Source organism: Lipotes vexillifer, unplaced genomic scaffold (genome assembly GCF_000442215.2).
Source record: "Lipotes vexillifer unplaced genomic scaffold, Lipotes_vexillifer_v1.1 scaffold135, whole genome shotgun sequence".
NCBI lineage: Eukaryota > Metazoa > Chordata > Mammalia > Artiodactyla > Lipotidae > Lipotes > Lipotes vexillifer.
The window spans coordinates 281,223-294,333 of NW_006774574.1; the positions used below are offsets into that span (position 1 = coordinate 281,223).

At 37.2% G+C, this 13,111-nt stretch overlaps 1 protein-coding gene across 1 annotated transcript in view; it reads right to left on the bottom strand.

The window, feature by feature from the left end:
- Window positions 1-4,501: 4,501 nt before the first annotated feature.
- The window catches only part of LDHB (lactate dehydrogenase B), a 22,354-nt gene continuing 13,744 nt past the window's right edge, over window positions 4,502-13,111 (bottom strand). Inside the window, exons 4-8 of the mRNA XM_007449369.1 lie at window positions 12,427-12,600; window positions 10,357-10,530; window positions 8,295-8,412; window positions 6,193-6,316; window positions 4,502-4,869 (exon numbers count right to left, since the gene is read on the bottom strand). Of these exons, the coding sequence (XP_007449431.1) occupies window positions 4,702-4,869; window positions 6,193-6,316; window positions 8,295-8,412; window positions 10,357-10,530; window positions 12,427-12,600 (758 nt within the window). The 3' untranslated portion in view covers window positions 4,502-4,701. The remainder of the gene's footprint in view (window positions 4,870-6,192; window positions 6,317-8,294; window positions 8,413-10,356; window positions 10,531-12,426; window positions 12,601-13,111) is intronic.

Sequence of the window (13,111 nt, forward strand, 5' to 3'; positions counted from 1 at the left end):
TGAATCTTTGAGATGCCTGGGGTTTCTTGAAGCTTTCCCTAACACTTCCTAGCAATCTGTCTGTTTCATGTCACTCCCTACTAGAAATCACTATCTCGTGTCAGGGTCCATATTAATACTTCCAAATTTTTCACTCTGCATCTGGAAATGTTCATAGTTTAAGCCCTATCACTTTTTTTTTCTCTTAACTATATCTCAAAGGAGTCTACTTCTCTCCTCTGCCTCTGCCACCACCATGGTCCAGGTCGCCCTCAGCTGTAACCCTTTAACTGCCATAGCCTCCTTACTCCTCCTAACTAGACTCCCCGCATTTCCTTAGCTCTCCTTCCTGCCACAGACACAAATAGTCCATTTTCCATGCAGCAGTTAGAGTGAGCATTTAAATATAAAACTATGACCATATTGCTATCACACTTAAAATATCTCATCTGATTCCATTGCACTCGGATAAATCCACCACCACCAAAACAGTCAAAAACAAAAGCATCAATTCATTCAGATTCTGCTTAGAATTCAAGTAATTTTATATTGGGAAGGATGTATATCTTTATGATATTGTTTTCCCACCCAGAAATTAAAATATCTCTGTATATAAATGCTTTTGTTAGTAAATTTCATAATATATAAAATTATTTTATTATGATTTATCATTAGTAGTTTTGTAATTTTCTTCATGTAAGATTTTACTTCATTTTAATTTATTCAAGGTATTTTAAATCCTTTATCATTAGTGTGAAATGAGATAGGTTTTCCATTTCAAGTTTAAACTCCTTCTAGTATAAAGGAAAGTGGTTGATGTTTACGGTTCTCTTGTATCTGCCATATTACATTGTCCATGGATGTGCCTTTGACTCAGTGAGAGCCCACAGGATGCAATGAGATATTTTCTGGAGTTTCTAGGAAAGCAGTAGGTAGTTTTCTATTAGACCTGAGTATGAGAGGATGTGAGACTGGAGTTTTACCACCACACAGAACCTGAAAGTCAAATAAATATACTAAGGAGAGAAAAGTTAGAGAGTTGGAGAAAATCTTGATAATTCTGGTAACGTTTTTTTTGTTCCTGAATACAATCTTGCTTAATGTCATTTCCACTTCTAGTCTTTTCAGTTAGGTGCACCAATAAATCCTCCCTCCTTTTTGTTTTGTTTTAGCTAATTTGAAGGACTACTAACCAATAGATCAGCTCCATAAACTAGCTTGGTTGCATTTAGGTAAATCAGATTAGCACTTAGGTCTTAGTGGCTCTTCTGTAGACTAGCTTGAGCCAAGGTCATTTCCAATGTTAAAATTATATGAGACAAAATTAGCTTTATGGATAAACGATCTATGTCAGTCCCGAACAGTCCATGAGTGTTGTATTTTGGATACTGATCTATGGAATATCTGAATCCATGTATTAACTAGTTAGGTGTTACCGGTCATCTCCTCTATTCCTAGGGAATCTTAGCAGTTCCATTTTTCATGTTTCCCCAGAGAACAAAAAGACAACCGAAGTGCTCCAATTGAATATGTGAAGACTCAGGGTTTTTTTTCTAAGGTGATTTTACAGCACCTTATTTTGCGATTTATCATTCAGGTCTGTCTCCTTGATTAGATGAAAAGTTATTTGCTAACAGGTGTTTTGCCTTATGGTTTTCCCAATAAAGTCTTACAGAATACGTTACTAAATTGGGCTGCTGAGACACATACCCATAATAACAGCAATAGGCTTTTATTTCCTCCAAATGCAAAAGCAGCTTGAACGTAGGCAGTCTGTAGCTGTTAGAGCAGCTCCATGAAAACCAAGAACCCAGACTTCTTCCAGCTCTTGGCTCTTCCAGAACAAGAGTTTTGCTTTTCTGCTCTTGGTCCAGGACAGCTGATAAATTTGAGATTATGGTGTTTTCCTTCTTTTGGCATTAAAATATCTGTTCTTCTGGGCTTCCCTGGTGGCGCAGTGGCTGAGAGTCCGCCTGCCGATGCAGGGGACACGGGTTCGTGCCCCGGCCCGGGAGGATGCCGCGTGCCGTGGAGTGGCTGGGCCAGTGAGCCATGGCTGCTGAGCCTGCGCGTCCAGAGCCTGTGCTCCGCAACGGGAGAGGCCACAACAGTGAGAGGCCCGCATACTGCAAAAAAAAAAAAAAAAAAAAAAAAATCTGTTCTTCTGTATAATGGTAAGAATATGGGTTCTTTTTTCCCTCCATGTCTTTATTTGGCAAAATTAAAAGATGACAAGGCTATGTTGAGGCCCCCTACCTCTTTCCACACAAGGACTCATTCCCTATCCCTGACAAAGTTTAAAAAATTTTAAACTGGTCTATGAAATTCAAGCTTGGAAATCACTGGCTTGTTGTAAATTCAGTATTCACAAACAAATTAGAACAATGAATTACAGACATAAATTAAAATAACCTTTCTCCTTACATCTAGCTAGATGTATGATTATCATCCCAAAAGATTGTCATTTTTTTAAATTGAGGTATAGTTGACTTACAATATTGTTAATTTCATGTATTGGGTTGGCCAAAAACTTCGATTGGGTTTTCCATAAGATCTTACGGAAAACCCCGAACAAACTTTTTGGCCAACCCAATATATAGCACAGTGATTCAGATATATATTCTTTTTCAGATTCTTTCCCTTATAGGATATTACAAAATATTGAGTATAGTTCTCTGTGCTATGCAGTAGGTAAGACTGAGTCATTTTGGAAATGTGACCTGAGAAATATATTTAGTACCTCTGGTTTAGTCTTCCTTTCTGTAATACAATAATAATATCCTCATAATATGCTGGAGCATTAAATGAGAATGATTTTGATATTATTTTATAAATGCTAAAGATACAGAAGTGTGACGATAACTGATATTTACAGCAATAGTAGCACACTGTGCTTCAGAGCACAGGTTAAGGAGCTACAATGCTTGAGTTGACCCCCAAATCTACTTAGTAGCTGTGTGACCTCTGTGTGTTTCAGTTTCATCTGTAAAGTGAGGATTCAAGTACTTTAGAGCAGTGATTCTCAACCAGGGGTGATTTTGCTCCCCAGGACGCATTTTGGGGTTGACACAACTGGGGAGAGGGGTGTGACTGGCATCTAGCGGGTAGATGTTAGGGATGCTGCCAAACATCCCATCATGCACCATGCAGTCCCCACAGTACAGAATATTCCATTCCCAAATAATAGTGCCAAGGCGGAGAAACACTACCTTATAGTTAGGATGACTTAGATGGGTTAATATATATGTAAATCACTTAGAACAGTAAGCACTACTTGCTTACTATTAGAACCAAGCATTGTGCTGAGTTTTACGCTTTCTCATTTAATTCATACACCATATTGAAGAGGTACCATTATAACCACTACTTCATAGGTTAAGAAAATTGAGGCTTAGGAGTGGTTAAGTATGTAACTTGCCCCAAATGGCAGTTAATCAATGAAACCCAGGTTTACGTGATAACAAAGTCCATGTTTTGAACACTACCTAAAAACTGACCCTTAGATATTACATGTAAAGTAGAAACTCTTTGTTAAAGGAAGTCTGCTATAAGTCCCCCTCTTAACCCCCCATTATGCTGTCTCCCAGTAGCCTGGATCTGGACAATTCAGTCAAAGCTTTCATTTTTCTTCATTATCAAATAGAACCAACTCTAACAAAGTTAATCCCTACTTTAGAAAGCTGTTTTAGAGGTTCTTCCTTTTACAGAAATAAAATGGACTTCCTTGTAAATGTCATCCATTGGTTCTAGTTCTTTCTTCAGTGGTAACCTTAAAATGGTAACCTCAGGATTTTTAGGGCAGTGAAAATACCGTGATATTTTAACAATGAAGACATGTCATAAAACATTTGTCCAAGCCCATAGAATGCACACCACAAAGAGTGAACTGTAAGGTAGATGACGGGCTTTGGATGATGTCGTGTCAATGTTGGTTCATTGACTGTAACAAACATACCACTCCAGTGAGTGATGTCGATAACGGGAGACTATGCATGTATGGAAGCAAGTGCTATGGGAAATCTCTGTATCTTTCTCTCAATTTGGCTGTGAAACTAAACCTGCTCCCCCCAAAATAAAGTCCTCAAAAAAATAATGGTAACCGGGCTTCCCTGGTGGCGCAGTGGCTGAGAGCCCGCCTGCCGATGCAGGGGACAGGGGTTTGTGCCCCGGTCCGGGAAGATCCCACATGCCGCGGAGTGGCTGGGCCCGTGAGCCATGGCCTCTGAGCCTGCGCGTCCGGAGCCTGTGCTCCGCAACGGGAGAGGCCACAACAGTGAGAGGCCCGCGTACAGCAAAAAAAACATAAAGAAAAAAAAAAATGGTAACCATATTCTTAGGACGACAACAAAATCATAGTACATGTTGTGACAAAGAATTGTAGTGCTGTTTGGCGAAAGAAGTAGAAGATGGAATGTAGATGATAGAATTTAGGGAAATTTATGATGTGGGGGGGGAAGAATTATTTGAAAAACAGACTGAAATCTTTCAGAAACCATTAAAGAAGGAATTCCAGAGACAGAAGCACACTACGATAGTTAATTTTATTTGTTCAAGGACTCATCTTGCAAGCGTTAAACCAAGCTTGGGCTTTGATTCTGGGAGCCCAGATTCACATACTTAGGAAGATAAGAGCAGACTGTGCTCCGTGTACAGGGATGAAAACTAAAGGCTCATGGTTAATCACACTGTAGTTTTAAGTTTCTACAGCCTAGCAGCCGGAAGTCACAGGTCCTTTAGGTCCTTCTGGATGTCCCAGAGGGTGTCTGCACTTTTCTTGAGTTGTGCAACCTCATCATCCTTCAGCTTCTGGCTGATAACACTGGTTAACCCCCGAGCATTCAGGATACACGGAAGGCTCAAGAAGACTTCATTCTCAATGCCATACATCCCCTGCCAGAACAAGAAAAGCAATGAGATGAGGAAATGAAACCACAGGTAAGAATGATCACAGGTACTGAGTTTGAACAGGAAGAACTGCAGGAAATCTGATAAGCATAAACTCTCTTTAGTTTTTATCACTTACAGGCCTATATATCCCTAATACTTGTGTTTCTAATTAGATTTTATACATAGAATATACAAATACACACTATGATAAAACTAGAATTTTATGTACTTTATTGAACTTACTGATACCTCTCTGCTTCAATACACTTTAATAGAATTTGATTATGTCTTCAAATTCAAATCACATTCAAATGTGGTTCTCACTAGGCTTCTTTTGATGAAATTTTAGGTTTCTTAAAATTCTTTAGTTAAGGAGAGAATTTCAGGTAGTAGCCGACCTACAAGGTCCAGGAAAGTAGTTGGATGCCACTCAAAGGCAAGATTCTTGAAACACCCAGGAGTTGCTGAAAAAAAAAATCATACAATTCCCAAAACACTTTACCGGTTTGTATTAAGTAAATTACTCAGAGGGTCAATTTAACTACATAATTAATTAAATTATTTTAGTATATTAATCAAGTCAGTTTAATATTTTTTTAAATTAACTTCGAAAGTTTTTGTGTATACACCAAAGTGTAGGGAATAAACAAACTCCTATATATATGCACTCTAAGACTCAGCAATTATCCAATTCTTGCCATACTTGCTTTTAATTTTTTTTGCCATAGTATCAAAAAAACCCCAAAACAACAAAACCCCAAAACATCTGACACTGTGTTCTACCCCCCCAACATTTCTATATTTACCTCTTAGCTTCTTTGAATCTACAGCAGTTCCCCCCTTACATTTTCACCCCTGCTGCTGACTTGTAGAAAATGAGTCCATTATCTTAGACAATGTTTTAATACAATTTTAGTTTTATTTTAAAATAATCAATTTCTACTTAACTGTTCCATAGCTTTTGAATTAAACTAAATTTGTTAAGGTATCAAATGCTACATACATCAAAGCCAATCTATAATTTAATATACCAACTTGAAATGAAACTATTAAACTTATTCAGATGATCATCTGAGAATATGCTGAATAAGATTCAGAGTTAATACTTAATTTGCCACATCATACAAGGGAGAAATGTAAAAATGCATTCAATGTCTATAAATTTTTGTTCTTATTGTCCTAAACTTCTGTTGGAAAGGAGAAAGGTGTCCATAAAACTTTGAGATTAGAAAATAACTGTGGACTGAGACATTATCTCATCCTTCTTAAAATGAATCTACGTATAGAATACTCGACTAGAAATCATAATATTTTATAACAGTTTACCTTCACCATTGTTGACACTGGGTGAATCCTGGATAGATTTTTCAACATAGATTCAATAAGATCAGCCACACTTAATCCAATAGCCCAGTTGGTGTATCCTTTTAGCTTGATGACTTCATAGGCACTAAGGAAAAAAAAAAGTCATAAAAGAGATAATTGACACCAGACTCTTTGGGTTTGACTCCTGCTGTCTCTCAACTGTGTAATCTTGAGTAAATTATTTAATCTACCTGTCTCAGTGTCTGCTTCTGTAAAATAAGGATAACAATGGTATCTACTTCATAAGTTTGTTAAATGAGTTAATATATATGTAAAATGTTTAAAGTTTTAAAACTCCATGGTAGGTGCTATGTAAATGCTTTGAAAAATTTAAGTAGCTTATTGTATAAATGACTATAAAGTCACAGAGGTAAAATGTACATTTTCCAACCAATCTTCTTATTCATGAACATCAATATTTCCAAAGATATTAATGAAATCAGGGAACAATGAAAGTAAAAGAAGCTTCACATTCAAAGGACAAAATATACTTTGATTTTCAGGTCCATTTGAGGCCACTAACCATTGTCACCTAAAATACTATGACCAAGTAACTTAAGAGAAAAGTATTGGTAACACCTTGCCTGGCAACTTTCTGAGCACAAATTATACCCTTTGAACCCCACAAAGGCACTTGTACTTGAGAATTAGGTAGCAGGAGTTAACTGGGTATTAAAAAATTGGGATTTAATGCAATCTATCACCGATTAAAAGAACTTGGGCAAGTTATATTAACTGGGTGAGCCCTAGTTTTCTCGTTTATAAAATAAAGGGTTGGACTTCCCTGGTGGCGCAGTGGTTAAGAATCCTCTTGCCAATGCAGGGGACGTGGGTTCAAGCCCTGGTCTGGGAAGATCCCATATGCCGCGGAGCAACTAAGCCCGTGTGCCACAACTACTGAGCCTGCACTCTAGAGTCCATGAGCCACAACTACTGAGCCTGCGCTCTACAGCCCACAAGCCACAGCTACTGAAGCCCGCGAGCCTAGAGCCCAAGCTCCGCAACAAGAGAAGCCACCACAGTGAGAAGCCTGCACACTGCAATGAAGAGTAGCCCCCGCTTGCCGCAACCAGAGAAAGCCTGCGCACAGCAACGAAGACCCAACACAGCCAAAAATAAAATAAAGTTGAACTAAACAAAATGATTCCATATTTGAGATATCAGTTAATCTTATAACAACAATTCTCTGAAAATAGGAGCTAATGTTTCTTGAATGCTTATCAATGATAAGTATGTGTGATTTAACTCAATTTTTACAATAACTTAAATACCTTATGACTTTACAGAGGAGAAAACTGAGATTCAGCTTAAGGGTTAAATGGCTTCCCGAGACTATACAGTTAGTGTCAGTGCTAGAATTTCAATCTAAGCCCACATTCTTTACTCTGGTCCAAAATGACACCTTATTTTAGGATAAACATGAAGGTCATAGAAAGAGAAGACAGTTAGTAACAAAAGGCAGTTTCAAAGAGGGAGAGGAGGACATCCTTGGTTGGGTGTGGAAAGATTAATACAGCACAGCTTAAACACTATCAGCAATCAATCAGTAAGTATTATTTAATGCAATTATGACACTAATAGTGTCTAGGTTTACTTTTCTAAATAAGCCAACCTTATGTGTCAACAGTAGGTATTTTGAAAGCCTTTCTCACTTGTTAATTCCATGTCCCACTCCCATTACTCCTGCAATACAATTTCTCTAGAAAAATATTTGCTTTCCCTAGGGGGACCAGCATAGCAAATTTGACCAGTATAAGTTAGTCTTGCCTGTTTCAGAAAATAGCTGCATAGTTACTATTATATATTGAGTTTATCTAAAAGATAAGAAAAAATAGAAAGAAAAATATAACAGAAAAAATAGAAAGAAAAAATAATAAAAAATAATAAAAAGAAAATAACACCCCCCCCCAAAGCAAAGAGTAATTTAAAAAAAGAAAAACAGGAAAAAAAGCAAGAACAAAAAAAAAACTTTTAAGTTTATCTGAACAGGCAGCCATGGGAAGCGTTCACAATTTTGTCTAATATGATACTAATTGTCTTAAATCAAGCTCCCTCCTACGTACCTTTCAACCACCATCTTGTGCACTTCCTTCCAGTTTTCACTATCATCGTCCGTTCCCATTTCTGGATTCAGTTCCTGGAGAGAAACACCTGCCACATTCACCCCACTCCACACAGCCACTGCGGGGGAAAAAATAAATACACAAACATTTTATCTATCTCTGACCTTATTTTTAAAAAATCTTTTCTTCTCTTAGTTCAGATTTCACCCCTGTTGCAAGTTACCCACTTACTGCTCCAGTGACAACTGACTCCAATATACTTCCCTGCAAAGGCTGACATTTGCCCTCAAATCTGACCTTTTAACTTTCAACCGTTTTGGCGCAAACAGAATTGCTGGGTAAAGCTTACAGACATTATGAAATTCTTGCCTTTCCCTAGGTTTATGAAATCCTAAAGGATTCTAGTTTGGGACTATTCTAAACTTTGGGTTTGAGGAATTCTTAACTTTTTGCTTGCTGATTTTTCAAATATAAGCCCCCTTTATTCCTAGAGTGAAGTAAAAAACAAAAGAATTCTTGGAAAAAACCCAAGTATCATCTAATTTTCTCTTATGCTCTAAGTTCAGTCCATTTCTGGAAACAAACTCTATGTAACCACAATGAATTTCTCTGGTCTTAAATGCACCAAATATTTCCTTCCAAGAATGCCCCCAAAGGCATAGCAGACAAAGGTGTTATCATTGACTATATCTTTTGGAGGCTTTGATGCACCAAAACACCCCGTTACCTATTCTGAACACCTCTTGCCCAGCCAAAAGGCATATAAAGATGGGTTAAAATATGCTCTGTACCATGGACAAGTTGAGAATTTACTAGGAGAAACAGTTAGTAAAGGACACTAAAGCAATGGGATATGTTCTTATGGAGGGATGAAGAAAGTGTAATAAAACATAAATAAGGGTCTACTTAATGTAGGGGAAAATCAAATGTCAGAAAGCGTTACAAAAAATATGCGTTTGAACCGGACCTTGAAAAATAAGTATGTGTTCCTTAGGGACCTTTGAAGGAATTCAGAAAATAAGAGCAGATCCCTGGGGTAATGGCTAGAACCAACTGTGAAGGGCAAAGCTGCCCATGGCCAAACAAGACCATGTTTCAGTCCACAACTTTTGCTAATTCATGGTAACTTGAGAAAACTACAGCATTTTCCTGGTTTTTCTTGAAGACTATGAAATCTACAAAATCATGCCTAAGTGAGCATAGTTTAATTCTCTTTCATTTTATGTACACAGTATAGATCAATACGGAAATGGGTGGGGGGGGGAGATGTTTTGGAAAAAATTACACAGTAATGAGTAAATTAAAACATTGGATAGAAATCAGAAGACATGATTCTAGCTACAGTGATGCCACTAGCCAGCTGAAGGATCTTCAACATGTAAGGTCACTTCCAGATTTGTGTTTCTAGCAATTGTGATAACTAGCACTGAGTTTTTACTGTACACCAGACATTGAACTACTCTATACAGCACATAAATTCAGGAAAACCCTTGGACATGAGAAACTCTTGAATGAAGTGGTACAATGTGTCAGAAAAAAAAAAAGTCAGCATCATCATATAAGAAAGCATCAATGCAATAATTTTAAGACCAAATTCTTACGGTACCAAAGTAAACTCTACCAAAATCACAGTACTAACTCTCACTAAATTCAAAGGAAAATTTACACCTTAACCTTTTAGGGAGAAAATAGGCCCTTGCATATTGGGCAAAAGTGAATTTAGTAAAACAAAGATTATCATTATGTTTTGGATTATGACAGCTTTACACCATAAGCCTATTCAATGTATAAAATTCAATGTTTAAGACGAAATGATAGAATATCATATTTGACAACCATCATAATTTATTTAGGCAAGAATCATAAGTGGATACTAAACTTAGCAGGCAAAAAGTTGATGAGGAATCAGATATTTACCTAGTCAGTATCAAAGTAACCTCCCACAATTACTTATTAGTAATGTGAAGTACGTGAAAATATAGTGTAAAAACAAACAAAACAGTCAGAATGGCAAGAACACCACATAAGTACACAGTAAATATTGTCCTTTTTTTTTTTTTACCACTTGAGTCGCCATGTTCTCCCAAAATCCATCCATGGCAGCTGCTGGGATGAATGCCAAGTTTCTCAGCCATAAGATAGCGAAATCTAGCAGAATCCAGATTACATCCACTTCCAATCACACGGTGCTTGGGTAATCCACTTAGTTTCCAGGTAACATATGTGAGAATGTCCACTAAAAATTTAAAAAATAATATATGTAAGTACATCAAAACTGATTTCAACTGCTATGTCAATTAATGGGTTCCCTGGTTTACTCCTCTCACACTGCCCCATCCTCCAAATAAGATGTGGCCACAAAGATGTCAATACTTGACTTTTCATAATGAGAGATAATGGGAGTTAGAAAGACAGGGAAAAAACTTCAGTTTTATAGTAAGAGAGATTGTAAAACATGGGAAATGCAATATTGCGGTTTTTATTTACATTATTACTTGAATCAAGAATATTAAGAGTCTTGTAGATTAATTTACTATATATGGAAAGAAAAAGAAAAGGGGTTGAGTTAGTTCATCACTTAAGTTTCTTCCAATGCTAACATTCCATGACTATAACAACTGTCATCAGAAACCAAAAGCTATCAGTTACTAAACTACCAAGGCATGCTGCTATAAATTTCCCTGGGAACAAGATACTATTCAGTAAACAACTGTGATAATACAGGGTATTAACATTTTCTACTATTTAATGAAAGGAATTCTATGACACAGCCTTTATTCTTGTGTGGCACAGAGACTGCAAAGCTAAAACCTGCTGGGCTAGAGGAGATCACAGCACTTACAGGCTAAGCTGTAAAAAGCAGGAAAATGTGCACACAAGGAAGGCAAGTCTCCACCTCCACTCTCATATATAGACACCGGCTGAGATATTTTAAGGTCATTTTGGCCTGAATATTATAAACTCTTCCTTGGCAACTTTGACTCAGTAGGAGTGACTCCCTGGAGGGTTAAGACTTTGAAGCTATACCTGGAAAAGTTGTATAGCCAGTTAATACTGTCTGCCTTAAGCACAGGATGTGGCACAACTTCATATGTGCCTCCTGTTTGTCATTCATGTTCTACATCTATCTGCCACCCTCTATTTATGAGAAGTTTTAGATGCAAGGTTGAACTATTTAGGAAACGCTTAATCCAGGATTACAGAGAATAATACCAAAATAATATCTGGTCTTGCTGGCTCCCAACTCTCAATATCCCATAAATTAGGGAATTCCCTGGCAGTCCAATGGTTAGGACTCTCTGCTTTCATTGCTGAGGGCCGGGGTTCAATCCCTGGTCTGGGACCAAGATCCCATAAGCCACACGGTGTGGCTAAAACAAGCAAACAAACAAACAAACAAACAACAAACCCCCCATAAATTAGAAGGATTTTCTAATCTTTCTCAATGTGAAGTGTCAGAGATAATTAGTAGCTTTACCATTTTATCACTGTATCTGCTGTGCTCACCAGTAAATAGTAAGCTTGATGGCAAATTATAGGCAAAGGAAGTGTGAAACAGAGAGTGAATTTTGACTGGGTTGAAAAAATGCAATTCTTCCTAACCAGAAGTTTTCAAGTTATAACATTTGATGTTAAGCATGTATTTGTCCATCAATACAGTCTATTTCTATCTTTAAACCTAGACTAATTAATGGCTTTCTTAAACTCTTCAAATTCTATCAACTCAATTTTCAAGAATTTTAGAAATAAATAAGAAGACTAGAAAGCATTTTCTGGAAAACAGAAGGTCAGATATGCTAAAATATTTCATCCAAATTGGAGTCACATTCAAATGCTTCATTATGCATTCCAGGATAATCTTGATAGAAAAGTTTAAAAGCTTTTAGACTTTACAACAAAGCCAGATAAAACAAGCAGATGAAATTGCTTTATATAAAACTCTTCTCACATTCTTAAGCATGTGGCCTGGGACGGTGTCATTGGTTTTGCAAACACCACTCTTTTGCGGCCAAAAACGGAAGACACGTGAATTGTTCCTGCCAGCAGACACCAGAACAGACTTTAAGCTAAAAAAAAAAAATCCAAAATATTGAATTTAACAGAACTGACCCTTAAGGCATTATAGTAATACCTGGGTTAGAAACCACAATTATGATGCAGTCAGGACTGTACTTGACGATCTGAGGAATGATGAACTTGAAGACATTAACATTCCTCTGCACCAGATTCAGACGGCTTTCTCCCTCTTGCTGACGAACTCCTGCAGTTACCACCACGATCTTGGAATTAGCGGTCACAGAGTAATCTTGAAGGAGAGGGGAAAAAAGTACTTTACATACAACTCTTCATCAAAACATGTTGTATAATATGCTCTAGGAATCTATACATAAGCTCCCAGAACGTCCGTGAGAATTACATTTTCTGCATAAGGTGTTGAGTTGCAACACCAATGTTCTGTGGCTTCTTCCTCCTTGAGTGATGTGGAAACATTCCAACCGTAACACTGGCTCAGAAAATGGACCCGGGAAGTAAGCATGGCCCTAAATTATGTTTCTGGCTAACAAATGCAAAATGCTATTGACTTTAGAGAAGATTATACTGTCAGTAATAATACAAAGCATAAACACAGTGAGTCCAAAGTTCAACAGGCAGCCCTCCAACAAAAAAGCAATTTAAAGGTAACTGCAGACTTGTAATGTTAATTCAATCTATGAAGGGAAGGAAGGCACTCCAGTGTTCTTGGCTAGAATTTAATTTCTAATACTCAATATTTTAAAGAAGCTTATTCATTTTTTTTTTTTTTTTTTTTTTTTTTT